The sequence below is a fragment of the Piliocolobus tephrosceles genome, chromosome 9, assembly GCF_002776525.5.
Source record: "Piliocolobus tephrosceles isolate RC106 chromosome 9, ASM277652v3, whole genome shotgun sequence".
Lineage (NCBI taxonomy): Eukaryota > Metazoa > Chordata > Mammalia > Primates > Cercopithecidae > Piliocolobus > Piliocolobus tephrosceles.
In genome coordinates this window covers 33,544,819-33,566,999 of record NC_045442.1, presented here as the reverse complement: position 1 = coordinate 33,566,999, position 22,181 = coordinate 33,544,819, and the positions used below count along the sequence as shown (strand labels likewise).

Sequence of the window (22,181 nt, the reverse complement as noted above, 5' to 3'; positions counted from 1 at the left end):
TTTTTCTTTCCAGAAAACAGTATGCTTTACGAACTACTCCAGGAAATAATTCCCTCTTTCTCCACCAATGTAAAATCCATCTATATTACACCATCCAAAAACTACTGTGTTCAATGGGGCTAGAAACTGAACTGTAAGGAGAAATTCAAGATGAAACATGAATAAAAGGTGAGGGATCTGAAGCCTGCAGCTAGAACCCAGAGAATGCTGCCTCAGCCTAGGGGGACTATTGTCGTAATCTCATTTAACAAAGCTCTCTGTCATGTGGGAATAAAATAAATAAAAAGCACAACCAGACTTCTAGAAAAATGGTGCAAAAGCCCAGAGAGAAAACCCTTTATACATCTAACAACATCTTAAAATGCTAGATGAAATTTAGCAAATTTGTTTTTTAATGCATGGCTGAGTTGTAAGAAAGAATGAGAGATTCTCAAGTGACTTAAGCCAAGGGGGAGCCAAGAGCCTGTATGGTGGCATCCCTGGGGTGGTTATTAGACAAGAAGGGAATGGGACCTGGGTTATTACCCAGGCAAGACCAGGAGATGAGGTCTTGTGATGTTAGGACTAAGACCCTTGCATAAAACTGAGACCTCTAGAGGGCTGCAACTCTAATGAAAGAAAGGGGAACTAAAACACTCTACCAACCAGCCCAGTTAAGAAGTGACCTTTTCTCTACCTAGCCGCATCACAGTGAAACTGAAGAACACCCAAATACAGAGAGAAACATGCTAAAAGCAAAAAGAGAAGAAAGGCTGATTACCCAAAAGGAGCAATTAGACTAACAGCATACGTAGTAAATAGGTACAAGAAGCCAAACAAAATTGAAATAATATTGCCATATTGATAAGGAAAAATTAGCTTGCTTTAGAATTGTAGGCTAAATTACCATTCAAGAATGAAATAAAAGCATTTTCAGACCAAGGAGGACTGAAGATAACTTTTACTCCTTAGTCTTCACTGAAAAAAAAATTACTAGAAAAAAAAAAAAAAAAAAAATCACCAGAAGCAATGGAGAGGAAAAAACATTACTCAACACAAGTCTAATCAAAATAAATGTTTACTGCAAGGATTAATCATAATGATCATAATCAATGGGAGGATAAAGACAACATGAAACTAAAATACTATGCAATAATAAGATGTAAGACTAGAGGACAGTGATAAGAGTTAAAGCATTCTAAGGTACTGTTCAAAAAGAGGATAGAATGATTAGCAACTAGTTATACATTCCAGAAATGGAATGTAAAACTTCCAATCAAGTAAAAGGAAGAAAAGAAAATTCAATCAATTCAATACCAATCAGAAAAGGGAAAAAGCAGCACAGAAAAATGCATGGTAAATAGCACATAATCAAATCATACAAACACATCCAAATATAGCAGTAACCACAATAAATATAAAAAGACTAAACTCACCAGTTAAAAGACAGATTCTCACATTGGATAAGATAACAAAATCCAGCTATATGCTGTTTACAAGAGACACACCTAAAACATAATGACATAGAAAAGTTGAAAGTAAAAGAATGGGAAAAAGTACACCAAGAAAATAACTAACCAAGAAAAATCTGGTATAGCTATATTATCAGGCAAAATAGCTCTTAAGTTAAAAACGTATCTAGGGATAAAAGTTATTACAAAACGGAAGCAATTCTCCACGGAGATATAACAATCGTGAACCAGAATGTTCTTAATGATATAGTCTCAAAATATATAAAGAAAAAAATTACAAGTCAACAAACCCATGGTCGTAGTGGGAGATTTTAACACATCTTTCTCAGTAATTGATAGCTCAAGAAGGCAAAAATTAGAAGAATACAGAAGATGTGAACGACACAATTCATAAGCGTGACCAAATGGGTGTATAAAGAAACCTGCATCCAACAACCAGAGAACACAGATTCAATCTTTTCAAGCACACAGACATTTACAAAAAAGGACCACATACAGGTAGGCCACAAAGCAATTTTCAACAAATATTTAAGAATCCATATAACAGGTCTTATTTTCTGACTACAATGTAGTAACACTGGAAATCAACAATAAAAAGGTAGCCCCTCAAAACCTGCTAAACCAAAAATTGAAACATATACTTTTAATAATTCATGAGCCAAAGAAGAAATTAGAAGGAAAAGGTTTTTAAAAAAATTAAAACTGAACACCAATAAACAAAGTACATTTCAAAACCTGTGAAACATAGCTAAAGCAGTACTTAGAAGAAAATTTATAATCCTCCATGTTTCCACTAGAAAAGACTGAAACTTAACTATCCAACTCAAGAAGTTAAAAAAGAACAAATGAATAAAGTAAAAAAAAAAAAAAAGATGGAAGGAAATAATTTTTAAAACATGTAAATAATTAAAACAAAGTAACAGTCAACAAAACCAAAACCAAAAGCCAATTATCTGAAAAGATGAATGAAATAAAACAGACCTCTGGCAAAACTGATTCGGCAAAAGAAAAGGCACAAGCAATCAGTATTAGCAATGAAAAGGAGCACACAGATTTGGTAGAAGTTTTAAAAATCATGAGAGAATTCTACAAATTTATGCCCCCAAATTTGAAATATCAGATGAAATGAACAATTTTCTATGAAAATATAACTACCAAAACTGGCTTAAAAAAAAACATGTATTTGAAGAGACCTATACTCAACACAGAAATTAAATCAATAGGTTAAATATTACCACAAAAAACAAACAAAAATAAAGCAGAAACCTCACAAGACTAAGATGGCTTTCACAAGTTCCACCAGACCTACAAAGATGAAGTTATACAGATCTGATATATAATGATCTGATTTACAATAGAACACAGAAAAGGAAGCCATGCTCTTCAACTCATCTTGGGGACAGTATAACCATGATACCAAAAAACCTGACACTAAAAGTGTAAGAAAATTATAAGCTGATCTCATTTATGAAAATAAAGGTAAAAATTCTAAAGAAATTATCAGCAAACTATATAAAAATGTATATAATGACCTATATAATGATCAAGTGGATGTTTATCCCAGGAATGCAAAGATAAATCTGTTAATATAATTTACCATACTAACAGCTTTAAAAACATCTCAATATATGTAGAAAAAAATTTCAGGCTGGGCACAGTGGCTCACACCTCTAATCCCAGCCCTTTTGGAAGACTGAGGCATGTGGATCACTTGAGCTCAGGAATTCAAGACCAGCCTGGGCAACACGGTGAAACCCTGTCTCTACAGAAAATACAAAAATTACCTGGGTGTGGTGGCGTGCACTTGTAGTCTCAGCTACTCGAGAGCCTGAGGCGGGAAGATAAGTTAAGCCCAGGAGGCTGAGGCTGCAGTGAACTGTGATTATACCACTGTACTCCAGCCTGGGTGACAAAGCGAGACCCTGTTTCAAAAATATTCTGAAAGTTTTAACAGCCACTCAAAATAAAAGCTCTCAGCAAGTACAGATTGAAACTTTATTAACCAGCGTTAAGTACAGTAAATGTCACTGGGACTATTTAAAGTTAAGGACAAGAATGCTTGTCACTTTCTTTTCTACACTGTACTAGAAGTCATAGCCTAAAGCAGTAAGATAGGAAGAAATAAAAGGTATGTGACTATAAAGAAGAAAAATAAAATTGTACTTCTGTGAAGATAATGACCTATTGTCTGAAGACCATATGATTGTTCATGGGAAATCTAAGCGACTATTAGAAATAAGAGCATCTTCAGCAATATTGCTAAATAAAAAAATCAACAGCACACTTACACAAAACCAAGTAGAAAAGGTGCCTTTAAAAAGTCAGTAACAAAAAAACATAAAGGTATATAAGAACAAACCTTTAATAAACGTGCAAGAACGTTAGAAGAAAATTATGACACTTTTAAAAAGACATCTCTCATAAATAGAGAAATAGATTTATAAGACTCAATATCATAATTTTCTCCAAATTGATGTACACATTCAATGCAATTCCAATCAAAATCTCAACACAATATTTCACAAAACGTAAGGAGTTGGTTCTAAAATTCATGTGGATGAATAAAGGGCCTAGAAGAGTCCAGGATAATTTTAAATATAGTTAGGAATAGTTAACAGGTAAGAGGAATAGTTACACAACTCACTCTCCACATAGCAAGACTTAACATAAAAGCTACAATAATTTTAAAAAAGTAGCATTGAGGAAGGAGAGACCAAAAAATTAGAAAATAATAGAGATTCTGGCATCAGAACAAATTATGTATAGTATCTTATTATATGATGGATATGGCATTAGAAATAAGTAGAGGAAATAATAAACTATTCAATAAACAGTCTGAGACAATTGGCTTGCCATTTGAAAAAATTAAACTGAATCCCTATGTCATACTCAATATCAAAATAAATTCCAGATGGGTTAAGACTTAAATATGAAAAGTAAAACTTTAAAACTTTTAGAATAAAAGTATTACTTTGGACTAGGGAAAGAATTCTTAAGATAGGAAAAGCACAAAACATAAAGACTAATGAATTTGACTATACAAAAACTACACATATATGTATATCGAAGACATTGTAAAGTTCAAAGACAAACCACAAATTGAAATAAGATGTTGGAAATGCATAAATCTGAAAAAGGATTAGTATCCAAAAGATATAAAAAACTCTTACAAATCAACGCAAAAAAGCAATCAAATAATGGGCTAAGGACAATAGGCAATTCATATAACAACAACAAAAAAGGAAACTTGAATAACCAATAAGCAATATTCAACTTTACTAACAATCAGGGGAATTCAAATTGAAATTATGTGATACCGTGTCTTCCATTAAACTGGCATAAATTTTTAAGTCTGATAACTCCAAGGACCGAGAAGGATGTGTGGAAATGGGAATTCAAATACGGTAGCACAGAAACTGGAAATCAAATACTGCTGAAGAGACAGTAAAATCAAAGAAGTACTTGAGAGAGCAATTTGTCAATATGTTGAATGTGAAGACATGCTACCCTATGACCCATCAATTCTACTTTGAGATAGCTATTCTAGAGCAGTGCTTCTCAAACTACCTGTGGAAAAGTACCTTACCTTTTTGTGTGTGTATTTCAATTTATGAGGAACCAATAAATTGTAAACTATAACAAAAACAAATTATAGTACTAGAAAAAAGAAATTAAAAAACAAAAACATACATATATAAGCTGATTTTTTATTTTTTATTCAACAGACATGGAACTGCTGTATTAAAATGCTATAAAAACTTCTAAACACTCATTCTCAATTTCTGTACTCATCTCATTGAGGCTTAGAAACGAAAAGCTAGTGATAGGGCACTGGCCCACACGATACATTGAGTAATGCTACTCTACGGAAACTTGCACATGTACACTGTATCCAGGAGGCACTGGATAAGAATGTTATTGTGGTAGTGTTTGTAATAAGGAAAAACTAGAAGCTACCTTACTCTTCGTTGGTAATTCATTACAATAAAACTAGGTCTGCTCATAGAACGAAAAATATAGCAGCTAAAAATAAACAATCTACCATCTCACAGAGAATAAGGATAAAATGCCAAAAAAAGAGAAAAAAACCCTAGATCTACATGTATCAATATGGATAAAATTCAAACAATGTTAGTGAAAATAAGGCAAGTTGTAAAATAAGAGTTTGATATCATTTTTGTAGTTTCAAACAGGTAAAACAATTTTATAAACTGTTACACACTTAACAGTAAAAGTATAAAAATACGGACAGAAAGGATATACATCAACTTCAGAATAGAAGCTAATCTGAGAAGAAAAGTCAAGGAGTAGGACCAGCGAACATACAAACGAACATACAAAGGAGGCTTCAAACAGATACTTAATTTTTTTCTTAAAAAAAAAAAAAAAATTGACCTGAAGGGAATAAGGCAAAATCTTAAGCTTTCATTATATTGTTCTCTGTACATTCCCGTATAATTGAATTATTTAATTAACGATGTCTTCAACTTTCAGCATCAACTGAAGGCCAAAGAGGGCAGTCTAATACACAGTGACCTAGAGTATAAGGGAAGCCATTGTAATCCAAAATGAACTGTAAACAACCCTGCCATGCTTTCATAAACGGCACTATCTATCCAGGTAAAATGAAGTGCATGTCAACAACAAGGATGCATACTACAATCTGAAACTTTGGTCAAAAAACTTTCCTATTCTTAATCTGTACAAATGAAAATGCTATCCACAGACTCAAGTTGCCTATAAACCCTATCCATTCTCCCTGTTCTTGAAAGAGACAACAGTGGCAGCCAACAACATGATGGAGAGCCACAGCACGTCATTAAGTACTGGTCTCACCTACTTTTAAAGGCATTAGAACATCTGAATGTACAGTGGAGATTCCAGAATTCCCCACTACCTATGATGTAATCTTACTAAGTCCCATGATACCCAAAATGAGACTGACAAAGAACAGGACAAACAACAAATGTACTTAGAGACAATCATTTCAGAGAGAAATCCAAGTACCTATAACTGCCTTTTTCCTCTCTGTCTCAGCTTCTTTTTCCACAACCTTTTGTTTCTGTGCAGCTATAAGGAGTTTTGTCTTCTCAGCCTCCCTGTGAAGCAAAATGTTATAAAAATTAGAAATGATTCTCTTATGTGCAGTCACAGCTAGTAATTCTGACCCTATAGTGAGTTGGAGAACCGTTTTTTCAACACGAGCTTTTGGACCCATTAAGGTAGGTTAAGAGAGGTGTTACTTTATTTTACTTATAGTAAATCTGAGGTTGAAAGATTCAATGATTTGCCCAAAGTCACCTAGAGATAGGAAAAAAATCTAGTACATTTGAATTTTAGTTTGGCTTTCTTCTCCTAGTTGTATTGTGTAAAGCCTGTGATTTCGAAGGGAATATATCAATACTTCCTTTGCTGTTAGACCTCCAGCTAGTCCATACAGTAGCTCTGTGCCAATTAGAAAATGGCACCAGCCTCTGGGCAGATGCAGTCCCGCAGGTGCATGGTATGACATGCAGAATGAAGCTGGGTTTCAGCCCCTGCCCTCCTCAGGCAGGCACCCATGTGCAGTGGCCATATTTGTTGCACAGAAGATGTAACTAGGTGGTAGTTATTAGGTAGTAAACTGGGGCTTAGTGTAAGGAGAATTTTCTAAGGTTTCCAGTGTCTAATACAGGTTGAGCATCTCTGATCTGAAAATTTGAAATCCAAAATGCTCCAAAATCTGAAACTTTTCGAGTGCCCACATTATGACACAAGTGGAAAATTCCACACATAAGCACTTAAGGTGAACTTTGTTTCATGCACAAAATTATTTAAAATATTCTATAAAGTTACCTTCAGACTACAGGTGTATATAGGACATAAATAAATATCTGGAAAATAAAAAAACAAACTAACCACTATACCAACAAGGAAGAACAAAAATAAATTTTATATTTACACCTGGGTTCCATCCCCAAGATATCTCATTATGTCTATGCAAATTCCAAAATCTTTACAAATCCAAAATTTAAAATACTTCTGGTCCCAAGCATTTCGGATAAAGGATACTAAACCCATAACGGAAACGGCTGGCATTATTACTAAGCATGTACAAGTAGCTACTGGGTAACCACGTGGCAGAAATGGTATAAGAAAACACTACCATCAGGTGCAAGGTTATACTGGATCATCTCAAGGTAGCTTTTAATTCTGGAATTCCAATAGTCTATAAAATTAAGAAAGATCCAGAATCATCTGAAAAGTAACTCCAATAGTTTCCCCAAAACACTTCCCCTCAAAGTTTCCCCTCTTTCCTCTGATAACAATGATAAAGACATCAAATGACAGTCTGAATACTATGATTTATTTGAGAGCAGAAAACACACAATATTCATTTTTCCATCACAGAAGCAATCATATTTAAAGCCTAAGACATGCTGAGCCTTTAATAAAAATTTTTTTTTGAGATGGAGTTTTGTTCTTGTTGCCCAGGTTGGAGTGCAATGGCGTGGTCTCGGCTCACTGAAACCTCCGCCTCCCAGGTTCAAGCGACTCTCCTGCCTCAGCCTCCCAAATAGCTGGGATTATAGGTGCCTGCCACCATGTCCAGCTAATTTTTGTATTTTTACTAAAGCCAGGGTTTCACCGTGTTGGCCAGGCTGGTCTCGAACTCTTGACCTCAGGTGATCCGCTGGCCTCAGCCTCCTGAAGTGCTATGATTATAGGCATGAGCCACCATGTCCCGCCTACAAATATTTTTTAAATAAGTGGATCACACCCATAATCTACCCAGCCTGGCACTCCACACTTTACAGTTTTAAAAGAAGAGTGCCTTGTCTACAATGAAAAAGAGAAAACAGGCTGGGTGTGGTGACTCACACCTGTAATCCCAGACTTTGGGAGGCCAAGGCAGAAGGATTGCTTGAGCCCAGGAGTTTGAGACCAGACTGGGCAACAGGGCAATACCATGCCTCTATGAAAAACACAAAATTTAGCCAGGTGTGGTGGCATGCACTGGTAGTCCCAACTACTCAGGAGGCTGAGGTGGGAGGATTGATTAATCACTTGAGCCTGGGAGGTTGAGACTGCAGTGAGCCGTGATTGTGCCACTGCACTGCAGCCTAGGCAACAGAGTGAGACCCTGTGTCAAAAAATAAATAAATAAGAAAAAGAAATAAAACTCTGTATGAGCTCAGAGAGGTATGAGGGAAAAGAAAAATATAAAAGAGGAAAAAAAAACAATAAAAATATGCATGGTAACGAAAAGGATTCAGAAGTAAATAACCTCATAAAGCAGTATTACTGCTCCTTGGACCTCCGGTATTTATACATCTGTGGTATCCTTGACTTGTGCAAATTTATTTTTCCAGCATCTGTCCCTTTAACATAACAGCCAAATTTCCTGAAGACTTTTATTTCTTCTTTTCAGTACCAGTCATACGAAAACAATATTGCCATTTCAAACACAGTAAGTATTCCCCTAAAAGGGATCCTCTTAGAAACTAATTTCATGTCTTCTCATTCCCAGCCAGCCCTGGATACATAAAAGACAAGACCATCAGGAGTCAATAGAAGCAAGGCTTCCCTAGAGGCACATTATAAAGAACCTGGTCTAATTTTAGATATACAATCACATACAATGGAAAACCAAACTTTATACCAACAAGATATTTACTCCTACCATTACAACACAGAAACAAAATATGAGCACTCTCTTCAACCCTAACACAGCTTCAGGACTCTTTCCTCTATTAAATATTTAATTCAAGGTACTATTCATATAAAATTAGAGCTCCTTAAGCTTCCAACAATAGTTTTACAGCAAACTGCATCTTTAGATACTGATACTGCTCCTGAAATATTCACACATACAGAAGAACACTAATAAGAGTCTAGTGGGAATTAAGACACAAGAGTAGGCAATATTACTAGAGTAAGAGTAAAGAAGACAGACATATACTCCACCCCAGAGTGTACTATCTCACGTTTCCTCTAGACTGGAGTGTTAATATGCAGACAGCCCTGAACAGAAATATTGGGATCCCATGCATATTACTCACATTAACTCAAAATTTCTTCTTATGGCTTCTGGGATTTTGGGTTTTGTAACACGCACAGCCTAAAAAATAAAAGTGAAAAAGCCAAAGTATATTTGAAAGATAAATCTTCAATTAAATCTTCTATAGAAAAGCTCCTCAAATGATACTAATCTAACAAAACAACAGCTATAATATAGCGGCCTACTAACATGTTTGGGGATCCCACTGGAACATTTACTTTTCATGCCATCACACCAAGCAAGAATCAAAGACAAGCTGCTTCTTACTTCCTTACACAATGCCAGATTACAGGAAAAATCACTCTACCCACTGAGGAAACAATTGCCTTAGGAAAAAGGTTCTCCCTTAAAAGATGTTTCACAAAGGTCATTAGATACTTTTGCTTTCTTTTTTAACCCTGTAAACCAAAGAAGCCAGGAAGGCAAATTTCCAAGACTGAAATTGTAAAGTCAGAAACAATTAGTCAAATACAAAACCAAACAAAAAATCCCAGTTTGGTGTATGCAATTTAATACAGTGAGTAGTGAGTAAATTGATCTATCACTTCCAACCCCTGCGATCACTTGGTATTTGCTATAAAGTAAACAGCCCAGTGACTGAAGGAAAACAAATATCAATTAAAAGCTTATATTCTTTCTTCCTGAACTCTCACTTAGAAGAAAGTCTGTCTTTGTAGAGGCTGTTTACTAGACACTTTGTTTCCCTAATCATAGTGTTCTTTGACATAATTAAGATTATCTACCTGGAGAGTACTGTTTTTTGAAGGCTGACTTTTCTACATCAAGGACTTGATCTCTCAAAAGCTTTTGATTTTACTAAACATACGACACCCCGCCGCCCCACCTATACTGCAAACACACAAAAAACACTCTGTTGGTCTGAGGAAGTTTTCCTTCTGCAAACTGGCTAACCTTTTAGGTATTACAACAAAGCCTTTAAGCACTTAGTCTTCTTTAAACGCTTTTAAAACTTTTAAGCAATATAGCATTCCCTACATGAAACAGATGAGTCAAATTTGTAGGTAATTTTGAGGACTATCATAACTAAATATAAGCATTACAGTGGAATGAAATAAGCAGCTGAAGGCTGTGTGGAAACACACTGGCAGTGACACATGTGAGGCCTCACAACTCAGTGGAGACATCCAGAAGACAAATAAAAATTCAGGACCAGATTTTGTGAGATATCAGATTTCACCATGTGACTAGCAGACATAAGATCACTTCCAATATGGATTAATACGTCTCTGAGGGAAGCACTGTCATACTGCATTTAATTAAGAGACTGGCTACATATCTTTTCAGCCTTATTAAAAGAAGCATAAAGTAGGACTGTCTTTTCTTCTTTCTTTTTTTTTTTTTGAGATGGAGTTTTGCTCTTGCTACCCAGGCTGGAGTGTGGTGGTGCAATCTCAGTTCACTGCAACCTCCACCTCCCAGGTTCAAGCGATTCTCCTGCCTCAGCCTCCCTAGTTACTGGGATTAGAGGCATGCGCTACCATGCCTGACTAATTTTTGTATTTTTTTTAGTAAAGGTGGGGTTTCACTATGTTGGTCAGGCTGGTCTCGAACTCCTAACCTCAGGTGATCCACCCACCTTGGCCTCCCAAAGTGCTGGGATTACAGGCATGAGCCACCACACCCAGCCAGGACTGTCTTTTGAAGACTCTTATTTTGCTGAATGAGGCTGAAGAACATACTACATTGTGCTTGCCAATCTTGGGAAATCTCATGGATTTTCAAATATGTGAAAGCATAAATACTTACTGTACAGATACCATGAGTAAGTTGCATCATGAGAGATTTTAAAAGTAAAATGACAGGAAAGTCCCACTCGGGTATCCCTCTCCCTCACAGGAGAGACAGCTGTTCTCCTTTCTGCTTCTTTTGCCTATTAAACCTCCACTCTTAACCTCAAATAATAAAATAAATAAAATAAAATAATGCCCCCACACCACTCACATACACAGAGTGAATGGAGGAAAAAAAAATGGCTAATGAAATGAATATATGTGTTGAAACTAACCCCTGGGTTTTAAGCATATATTATAAATCAAAAGTCAGTCTAAAATATTGTCACTCCCTTAAATAACATAGGAAAAAAAATCAAAGATCACCATTTTCATCATTCTAATTTGCCAGAGTAGTTTTTCAAGAGGAAAAATGGGATATAAATATATGGAAAGGAAAAAAATAAAATGACTGTTAACAGAGAATGTTCATTCAACAATAAATATTTATCAGGTACCTACTCTGTGTCAAGTGCTATTTGTTGCAGGAATTGTGGATATAGCAGTGAACAACAAGGTAAGGTTGCTCTCATGTAATTTAACCCAAAAATTACTAGAAGGCAGTGAATTCAAGCTGTAGACATACGATAAATCTACCAAGAATCAATCACATTCCTCAATGATTGAACGGCATTAAAATACATTAAATCCATTGGTATTAATTTAACTTAGGATATGAGTTTCTCCCCCAAATCAGAAATTCTTTTATTTTTTTTTTGAGATGGAGTCTCACTCTGTTGCCCAGGCTGGAGTACAGTGGCGTGATGTCGGCTCACTGCAAGCTCTGCCTCCCAGGTTCACGCCATTCTCCTGCCCCAGCCTCCTGAGTAGCTGGGACTACAGGCGCCCACCACCACACCTGGCTAATTTTTTTGTATTTTCAGTAGAGACAGGGTTTCACCGTGTTAGCCAGGATGGTCTCGATCTCCTGACCTCATGATCCACCTGCCTCGGCCTGACAAAGTGTTGGGATTACAGGCGTGAGCCACCGCGCTTGGCCCAAATCAGAAATTCTAAAAACCAGAAAGGCTGATATGATAAAGTAAAGCCATAAACTATGTTTCTATTTTTAACTTATATTGGAGGATTGCGTGAAGCCAGGAGTTTGAGACCATCCTGGGCAACACAGCGAGGGCCCATCTCTACAAAAAATTAAAAAATTAGCCAGATGTGGTGGTGTGTGCCTGTACTCCTAGCTACTTGGGAGGCTAAGGCAGGAGGATCACTTGAGCCCAGGAGTTCAAGACTGCAGTGAGCTATGATCATGCCACTGCACTCCAGCCTGGGCAACAGAGGGAGACCCTGTCTCAAAACAAAACAACACAACACATATATGACTACTTAGGTGCCTGATATAGCTTAAAAATATCGATAATGAAAACTTATCTGGAAGATTAAGCTGGCAGAAACAGCAAAGGCCATTATTTTTTAAAAGATGATGTTTCTTGCCAGATTTTAAAATAAAAAGTTGAACTATCACAACCATATGGTAATGTGTTAAAAATAACAAAGCTCAAACACAGACTTGGAATTCTTAAAATGCATTTCAACTATTGTAAAAAAAAAAATTTATAACAAGACAAAAGCAACCAAAAGAGCTCTTCTCTTCTCAGGGTATGCTTAAGTTATTGCAAAATATAAAAATTATTTAAAAAATTTTTAAACCCTAAAACAACAGAGATCTTCTCTACCACTTTAAGAATGTATAACAAAACTACATTTTTTCACTCAATAACTTTTTACAAAAACGAATGTAAGTAAATTCAAAAGATCCTTCTGGCTATTGTGCAGAAAATGAAGTATACAAATGTAAAAGTGAAAGTGGGGAAAGAAGACAGGCAGCTACTGCTACTGCACATGTCAAGGTAAGAGTTGGTAGCTTGGCTTGAGACGACAGTAAAGATGGAGGTGTGGTCAGTTTTAATACATGGATTTTGGTGGTGGAATCTGCATGACACAGGGACTGATTAGATGCTGAGGGTGAGACGATTGTCAAAGATGCCTCCTACACTTCTAGATTGGCTTGAGGAGAAGGAGTTACCATTAACTGACAAGATGAAAAAAACAGGAGAAAATCTGATTTGATGAGAAAACACCAAGGACTCAATAACTAATAAAAGAGTAGGAATGGGAAGATCAATGGAACAGAACTAAGTTCAGAAAAAGACTCTAGTATATAATGGAATGTAGTATGTAACATAAAAACTATTTCAAAGAATGAGGAAGATGGAAAAATAAACTATTCAGTAATTACTGCTGTTACCCAATTTGGGGTTGAAGGGATGGAGTTGAAGGCCTACCTTGCAACTGACATCAAAATGGGTTCCAGATGAATTAAAAGATTTAAATCTAAGAATACAACTGTAAAAGCAGATACAATTTTTGTAATTTCTAATTTTAATTCCTATACTTTTAAGGTGGTGAAAGGCTCTTAAAACATGCCAGCTCAGCAACACACCACAAAGACAAAATCACTGAAATTACTATGTAAAAGATGAAAACTTCAAAGTTATCGGCAAGGCAAAAACAAAGTTAAATGACAAAGAAAAAACTGGAAGAAAATGTTTCCTATAAATATAAAAAAGAGCTACAATAACTAACATATGAAAAATAGTTTATTTTTAAAAATGAATTCTACCCCTCTCAAAGGGTAAGGTTCAAAAACAAGCTCTCTATATATAAATGCTATTGATTTACTTACTTATAGACAGGGTTTTGCTCTGTTGCCCAGACAAGAGTACAGCATGAACACAGCTCACTGCAGCCTCAACCTGCTGTGTTCAAGTCATCGTCCCACCTCAGCCTCCCAAGTAGCTGGGTCTACAGGCACATGACACCATATCCACCTAATTTAAAAAAAAAAATGTTTGTGGAGAAGGGGTTGCCCAGGCTGACCTCAAATTCCTGGGCTCAAGGGAGCTTCCCACCTCAGCCTCCCAAAGTGGTGGGATTACAGATGTGAGCCGCTATGCCCAGTCAAAAATTGCTTACTAAAATCAGTTCGAAAAACCATTAACTAAAAAAAAGAGCAAAACCAACAATTTATAAATGAAATAAAAATGGCTGATAACCTAAGGTATTCAACTTCAATAATTAATACAAAATAACAGACTAATTTTCTCCAAAACGATTAAAAGAGAAAGGGAAAGCTTGCATCTGCTAATTATCTGGGTACAATCATGCAATCAAATGTGTTAAAACCTACAGCTTACCAACACTGCTAATGAGAGAGTGGGAGCTGCTAAAATTTTTCTAAAAGGTGATTTGGTGTATGTATCAATAAGTCCCCAAACAGGGAATACACTTTGATCACCAATCCCACTTCAAGAATTTATTGTAAGAGAGGGATTTAAAAAGATGTAGAGAATATATAAGCTTGGTCATTTCAACATGTATATAATAGTAAAAAATTTGAAACCATAGAGATTCACTAAATATAACCATTAAAAGTAACAATTTACCAAACCTATATTTTTGTTTTGGAAAGATGTTCATAGATAATGTTAGCGAAAAAAGCAGGTATGGTATGATTCTGCTTTAGTTGACCATGTATGCATTTATATCTACAAACATTTGTTCATATATATGAAGAGTCAGAAAAGATACAACAAATGATGTTATCCCTGCTTAATAAGATTACTGGTGAATTTCATTTTATTCTTCATCATTTTCCTAGTATCTAACTTCCTTCTACAACATATATAACGTGTGTGTATAAAAATTCCAAATTTATACAGAACAAATCAGTAGGCAAGAAAACAATCCAACAGAAAAATGGGCAAAAGATATGAACAGGCGATCAACAGAAGAGAGTATAAATGACCAATAAATATATCAAAAGATGTCCAATCTCATTAATAACCAAAGGAATGTAAATCAAAGGGAGATATAATTGCCCACCCATCCATATGGTAACGATCAATATGTCTGATTGCTTCCAATGTTGGTGAGTTCATGGGTCACAATTACTTGCACATATTGCTGTTAAGAATATAGATTTGTACAGTCAGTTTGAAAGATAATTTGTACATATAAGAACATGTGTCATGAATGTTCATTACACTATTGTTTAATAGCAAAAAACTGGGAACAGAAAAATGGCTAACATAAGGCAAGGAATTCTAAACAGCCGTTGAATAAGCTAGATCTCTGAGTAACACCCTGGGCAGACTCTAAGAGCTGACCTTCACATTCACTATCTTTAAAATTAAAAAGCTACTCCAGCTACAACTGACTTGAACAACTCAGAGGATTTTCCAAAGTTACCTCTGGATATTTCAAACTACCCCTTAACTCTGGTGGCTCACCTTCAGGCGCCTGTCTGAGATAATGACATTGCATGAATGAGGCCATGAGAAAAACCCCACCTATCTTTTGAGTCTGGTTTATGAGGAAGCACAAATACAATCACAGTGAGTGCACACTCTCAGTAGCAGTGGCACTGAGTGTAAAGAATTGAGAGACATGTGATAAGCTTTAGTTGCAGTAATGTTCATCACAACAATCAACAATCAACTGGTCTCCTAGAGCCCCTGTAAAAGGACACTGGAGAAGCCTCAATACCACTTCTTAGGTTATCTAGATCCAGAGCAGTGGCTTTCGAATGTTATTGACTGTGGACACAGTGAGAAACACATTTTGCACTGACACCCAATATAAACACCTACCCCCCCAGACTGTGAAACACAAGTTTCACAGAATATTTAAACTTATTACATGCCATTTCTTTTCCTATTCTATTTCATTTTATTTAAAATGCTGTTCATGACTCACTAAAGTTGATTTAAAACCCACAATCCGAAAACACAGTGACTCAAAAAAAAGCAGGGGTAAAACCTCTCACCATTCCATTTCCCAATGTCACCATCACCACTACCACTAAATTCATCTGCTACCTTGCTTTTACTAGGGCTCTCCCTCCCACTTGAAATACCTTTCTCATTCTTCCCCTATTTAAATCCAATTAATTTTTCCAAACCTACTTAAAATCTCAACTCAATCATAGCCCTCTCCTAGACACGCTGTCTTTCAATGATCTCTTACTCTTACAGCAATAATCATTCAATAGATTTATCTGTCAATTAATACTTTGTGATAACTATTCTGTCCAGAATTGTTCAAATCTTACACTTGAACTCCCTTTCCATAATCTTACTGAGGGCAGGGATTATGCTTACACTGATTTATAACCATTACTGTATCTTAGTGCTTCATACATGGCAGAAATATAAATTTGACTTCCTTGTAAGAGCCTCAGCTTATCAGTTCCCTCTAGGAGTTCACAAATGTCACCCATAATAAGCTATGAGAGTATTTTATTTTGGCAGAGATCTGAAGTCAAATTGAGAAAGGTATTCTATAAATCACCACAGCATCTCAAATAATTGCTGAATAAACAATCCAATGAAAGGAGGAACAAACTCAAAACTCTCAAAATCCCCAGAGAACTTCCCTAGGAAAAGAACTTACCTGTATAGTGAGACCTGGGGCCATGAGGTTTAAGTCTTTCTGCAGAGCTTGCTTCAGGTTTTCATCTATTTGATCTGTTTTTTAAGCCAAGAACAACAGATCTCATGATACTCAATTTTTTTTTACATTGTATTCACGAAACAAAACTAATCACTATTAGACCTAAAGTTTCCACAGTACTATTCTTTTACAGAGCTTAAACTGCCTTTTTTTCTCTTTTGTGTGGGAAAAAAATTGTGTGGAATTATTTAATAAATTAAGGAAGGAAGATGACAAGCAGATAGTCTGTTTATCCAGTAAGTTCACCCACTAAATGTACTACTTAACTATGGATAAGCTTATTTACTGGGTAACTTATTAGACTTATTTACTGGATAAACAACTACTGGGTAAAATATGTTGATCTAATAAATGGAGAATCTGGATCTCTAGTATCTTAATTCAGGGCTCTTACTCAATAATTTTCTTTGATTCTCAAAGAAAAGCAAATTTCTATCTTCAGTAAATCTTTACTCGAATTTCCATATAACTAAACTTCATTTCCATGGATCTCAGCCTTACTGTTATTTTGATTTAAAGAGAGAGAAAGAGAGAGACAGAGAGAAAAGCTCATAGAAAAGTATTTGAAGTACACACAGCATGAACACTTGGGCTTGTAACCATGCACTTTCTATTCACCTCAATGGTACTTCAGCTATTTAAATGATTGCTGGTGAGACAAAGCAGGACCCATCAGTTTCCTCACATGCCACTGCAGCAGTTGACAATCACCAAAGAGGACTCAATTGATAGATTTTAAATTGATTACTCTTGCTTATTCCTTCATCTTAGAAATTCACTAAAAATTTCAGGAGGGAAAACTGAGCTACCAACAGCAACAACTCATTGCCTGGTCAGAATTTCCACTATCGTAAATGAAAAGTTAAGTTGTACAGAAGTGAGTTAAGAAAGCAGAGCTGATACTGCGATCCTTAGGAAGGCCTTTTGCAAAAACTGGTCCTTGTTTGGTACCTAGGAACTTGGATTTGTGGAAGGGTCCCACCATCCCCAGAGCTAATACAACTGACTTGCTGTGAGCTGTTTATACAATGTGGTTTATGCCAAACACCTGTATTCCTTCTAGGAGTCTGGAATTTTGTTATGTGGTAGGCAGAGGGTGCCTACATAACCAGCCCCCAGTGAAAACCCTAGGCAATGAGTCTCTAATGAGTTTCTCTAGTAGACAACACTTCACATGTGTCGTCACAGCTTGTTGCTGTGGGAATTAGACACGTGTTTGACTTTTGGAAGCCTGCACCTACTTTCCTCTGCACTTTGCTGATGTGCCTTTTCCTCTCGCTGATTTTGCTTTGTACCCTTTGGCTGTAATAAATCTTAGCTGTGACCACAACTATATGCTGAGTTGTGTCAGTCTCCTACCAAATCATCAGAAATGGGAGCCTCAAGACACAGGTTTCTAAATTTTTCAAATTATCTATTAAAATAGCAACAAAGCTATTTTCAGTAAGTTATTACAGTAAAAACAGAATATAGTCTGTGAGTAGTTTTTCCAATCTCTACCAAATTATATAAAAATTTTAAAACTTAAGATAAAAAATATTTTAAAGACAATTGCTCTATGATAAATTCAGAACAAATGCTTAAATAGCACTAAGGTTTACCAATATAACCTCAATAAGTAAGCTGAACTAGATTTCCAGTTGGCTATTTACATATTTAAAAGAATTAAGACACTTACCAAACAATTCAATGTAAACTTCCTGAAGTGTGTGGGCACTGCAGAACTGGTTCAGCTCATGGTGGATTTTATTGAAGATTAAGGTCTTGTCATAATCTGCGGTATAGTTCTTCACGATATCAAACACTGAAGGAGAGATACAACCCATGTTTGTTTTACCCAACAATGACTCAGGTACCTTCAAATTCAGCCAGGGTCAAAGTCAGGGTGATATACTACACTTGAGGAAAAGTGCCAACAAAATAGTGAAACCAAAAACCACAACTAACAAATCTTGATGTGTTGCTTGTGCTCAATTTTCCAAATACCCTTGCATTTGCAATACTAATACCAAACACCTGCTGGTTAGCCCATCAAACAGAGGCTAACTTTAATTAAGTCCATACTAAAAAGTATACATTAGTTTGGAGGTAATAAGGAACTATCAAAGTTTTCAAGCAAGGGCATGACAGTCAGATTTACACTTTGGCCAGCAGTGTGAAGATGAACTGAGAGGCACAGACATCAGAGACAAGGAAAGCATAAGGCAATTACTGCAAAAGTTTAGCTAAGAGGTAAAGAGCGACTAAGCAAACTGAGGAACAGTAGAAATAAAAGAAGAAAGCAGCTGCAAAAGACCATTTTTTAAAAGGCAATTTTTTAAAGCTGTTAAAAAAGATACCAGGCTAGAAGGGAAAGGAGCAAACATTAGCTGAGCTGGGTTTTATCTCAGGTAATTTACATAAATTAGCACTGAAGTCTCCTAAATTTGCATATCAGGAAACTAAGAACCAGAGAATTTTAGAAATGCCCCAAAAGGTACATACTAGACCATGTCAGAACCTGTTCTCTATCTATAAAAACATGCTGCTTTCTACTTCTGTCTTCAGATCCAAGAATTTGCTCCACTGGCCTTCCCATGTGGGATATTAGATGTAACTGGATTTCAAATCACAGCCGGGCGCGGCGGCTCATGCCTGTAATCCCAGCACTTTGGGAGATGGAGGCAGGTGGATCATTTGAGTCAGGAGTTCAAGACCAGCCTGGCCAACATGTGAAACCCTGTCTCTACTAAAAATACAAAAATTAGCTTGGTGTGGTGGCACACACCTGTAGTCCCAGCTACTAGGGAGGCTGAGGCAGGAGAATTGCATGAACCCAAAAGGCAGAGGTCGCAGTGAGCTGAGATCGTGCCATTGCACTCCAGCACTCCAGCCTGGGTGTAACAGCAAGACTCCATCTCAAAAAAGAAAAAAAATTAATGCACAGGCCATTAATAAATACTTAATACCTAAATCATTTGCCTGATCATTTCTCAAATGAATTATATCTAATAGTTTCCTATTTAATCTCTGGCTAAAGAATCATCAGTCCCTTCCCTTTTTCAATCATAATCCATTTCATTGATTTGTGATCAAGGAAAGAAGATGAAAAAAAGACAAGGAAAATGCTTAATCTCTGAAAAATATAATCCAAATGCACTTGACAGTAATACACCTGGCTCTCTACTCTGAAATCTTTTCACTATTTGTGCCTGTACTGGTGATGTGAAAATTTATTATGACCTTACACCCCAATATATTCTTTTTTAGGTCTGTATTATGTCTTCTCAAGTACAATTAAAACCCCTGAAGGCAAAGGCTCTAATTTCATCTTTTTAAATTGTTCTTGCCAAACACAATATTCTGTATATACTAGACATGCCAGTTTTATTAACAAGCATGCATCTAAAACGGCATATCTTTCTTCACGGCTTCTAATTAAGTTTTTGATTACAACAGTACCTACCCACCCCATTTCTGTAGGTTTTCATCTTTTTATCAAGAAAATGCTTTCCCCACACTGAAGGCTTTCACACTGCTTTGCAAGTTACAGCAAATGTCAACTAGAAAATACTTCTCTTTGATGGCAAATCAGTGTGAGCCAAGGAATTATCAGTTACAGATTTCTAACACCTAAGGAAATTATTTCTTGTCCTGACTGGATAAAATACTACTTTCCTATTCTAGAAATAACCAATGACCATCTTGCTCTTAGAAACACTAAGCTCAGGGAAAAGTAACTTATACAGTTGCATAAAGTCAACTCTGTCCAGAACTTCTGACCTATTTTTGCCTCTATTCCCCAGAAATTTATTAATCAGTGATGAATAAGTCACAAAACTTTCAAAGTACCCCTCTATTCCTCAAATAATCTCTCAGCTATAAAGCCTCTGGCTATAACTATAAAAACCACAGATAGACGGGTAACATACCTGCATAAGGAGCCAACATATTAACCACTTCTATCCGGTCGATATAGATCATGACCCCACCACTAAAAACAAAGAAAAAAAAGTGTGAACTACTAAAGGCAATCCATAAAATACAGTTATAGACCTGTGGAGAAGCTGATAATCAAACATACTAATATTCACTTAAACACAGAAAGAATTCACTTCCCTTTTCATAGCATTTCTGCCCCTCTATAGGTGTCAATGTCTTCTGTACACTTGCAATAGTTATTTAAAATAAGTAATTTAAAAAATACCTTGAACTTCACATTCTTCTTTTGATACAATTCAATGCAGTGATTATACTCTAAAAATAATTTAGGCCCTGCTTGCCTTTCTTTCCCTAAACCTCTTTAGGACAGCAATTCTCAGTGAGGTCTTCAGACCAGTAATATCAGCATCACACAGGAACTTTTATAGTTAGAAATGCAAATTCTCAGGCCTCACTCCAGACCTACTGAATCAGAAACTCTAAATTAGATGGCATTTAACACTACAGATGAGAAGAAGGTGGGATGATTAATTTTAAACTATGTTTTATTAAGCATCTATTCTGGGCCAAGTACTGGTTAGACACTTCATATAGAGTAATTCTAATCCTTACAATAACTCTGCAAGGTAGATTTTACTGCCTTTTATAAATGAGGAAACTAAGCTTTAAAGTGTCAATAAAGGAATCTGTTGGGGAAAGAGGTATATAGAAACTGTCTGTACTTTTTGCTTAATGTCACTATGAACCTAAAACTGCTGTAAAAAATAAAGTCTTTAAAAAACAGTCAATAAAGCAGATGCAGCAGTGCTAATACAGTTAGGTCTAGTTGCTCTAAAACTCCAGTTTTTTTCAATAATACCCTAACGGTTCTTAAGATGGAAAAGCTCCTATTTGGAGATAGGCCTTTGCTCAAACAATGAAAAAAAATTAATGCACAGGCCATTAATAAATACTTAATACCTAAATCATTTGCCTGATCATTTCTCAAATGAATTATATCTAATAGTTTCCTATTTAATCTCTGGCTAAAGAATCATCAGTCCCTTGGGTTAGGCATCAGTCCCTTGGGATCAGAAATCCCCTTGGGTTAACTATCATGCCTATTTGAGAGATGTCTAAGTGATCATAGGTGTAGGAACAGAAACTCCATCTGAACTAAAGGGAGGCTGGTAGGCAAAGAGAAAGCTTACCTTGTTCCACAAGGCACATTTTTAACTTCATCAGTTTGTAGTGTCGTCTAGGGAGGAAAAGATACCTCATCAACACTCAAGACACACGTTGTCAAAAAACTACTGGTGCCAGAGGCAAATCTCTGGAGAGCTGCTGACAGTAAGTACAGCAGAGCTCCATCACAATTTCAGTTCCCAAAGATTAGATCTCAGAATAGTCATTTCTTTTTGTATTCTAGTAGAAATGAAAGACTTGAGACAGAAAATATTTTACAACAAT

At 36.1% G+C, this 22,181-nt stretch overlaps 1 protein-coding gene across 2 annotated transcripts in view; it reads right to left on the bottom strand.

Moving 5' to 3' along the window:
* The window catches only part of ERLIN1 (ER lipid raft associated 1), a 36,342-nt gene that overhangs the window by 7,182 nt on the left and 6,979 nt on the right, over window positions 1-22,181 (bottom strand). For both annotated transcript variants that reach the window (XM_023206407.3, XM_023206408.3), the window contains exons 4-9: window positions 21,923-21,969; window positions 20,723-20,784; window positions 18,490-18,615; window positions 16,752-16,825; window positions 9,494-9,552; window positions 6,459-6,550 (exon numbers count right to left, since the gene is read on the bottom strand). In XM_023206407.3, the coding sequence (XP_023062175.1) occupies window positions 6,459-6,550; window positions 9,494-9,552; window positions 16,752-16,825; window positions 18,490-18,615; window positions 20,723-20,784; window positions 21,923-21,969 (460 nt within the window). The remainder of the gene's footprint in view (window positions 1-6,458; window positions 6,551-9,493; window positions 9,553-16,751; window positions 16,826-18,489; window positions 18,616-20,722; window positions 20,785-21,922; window positions 21,970-22,181) is intronic.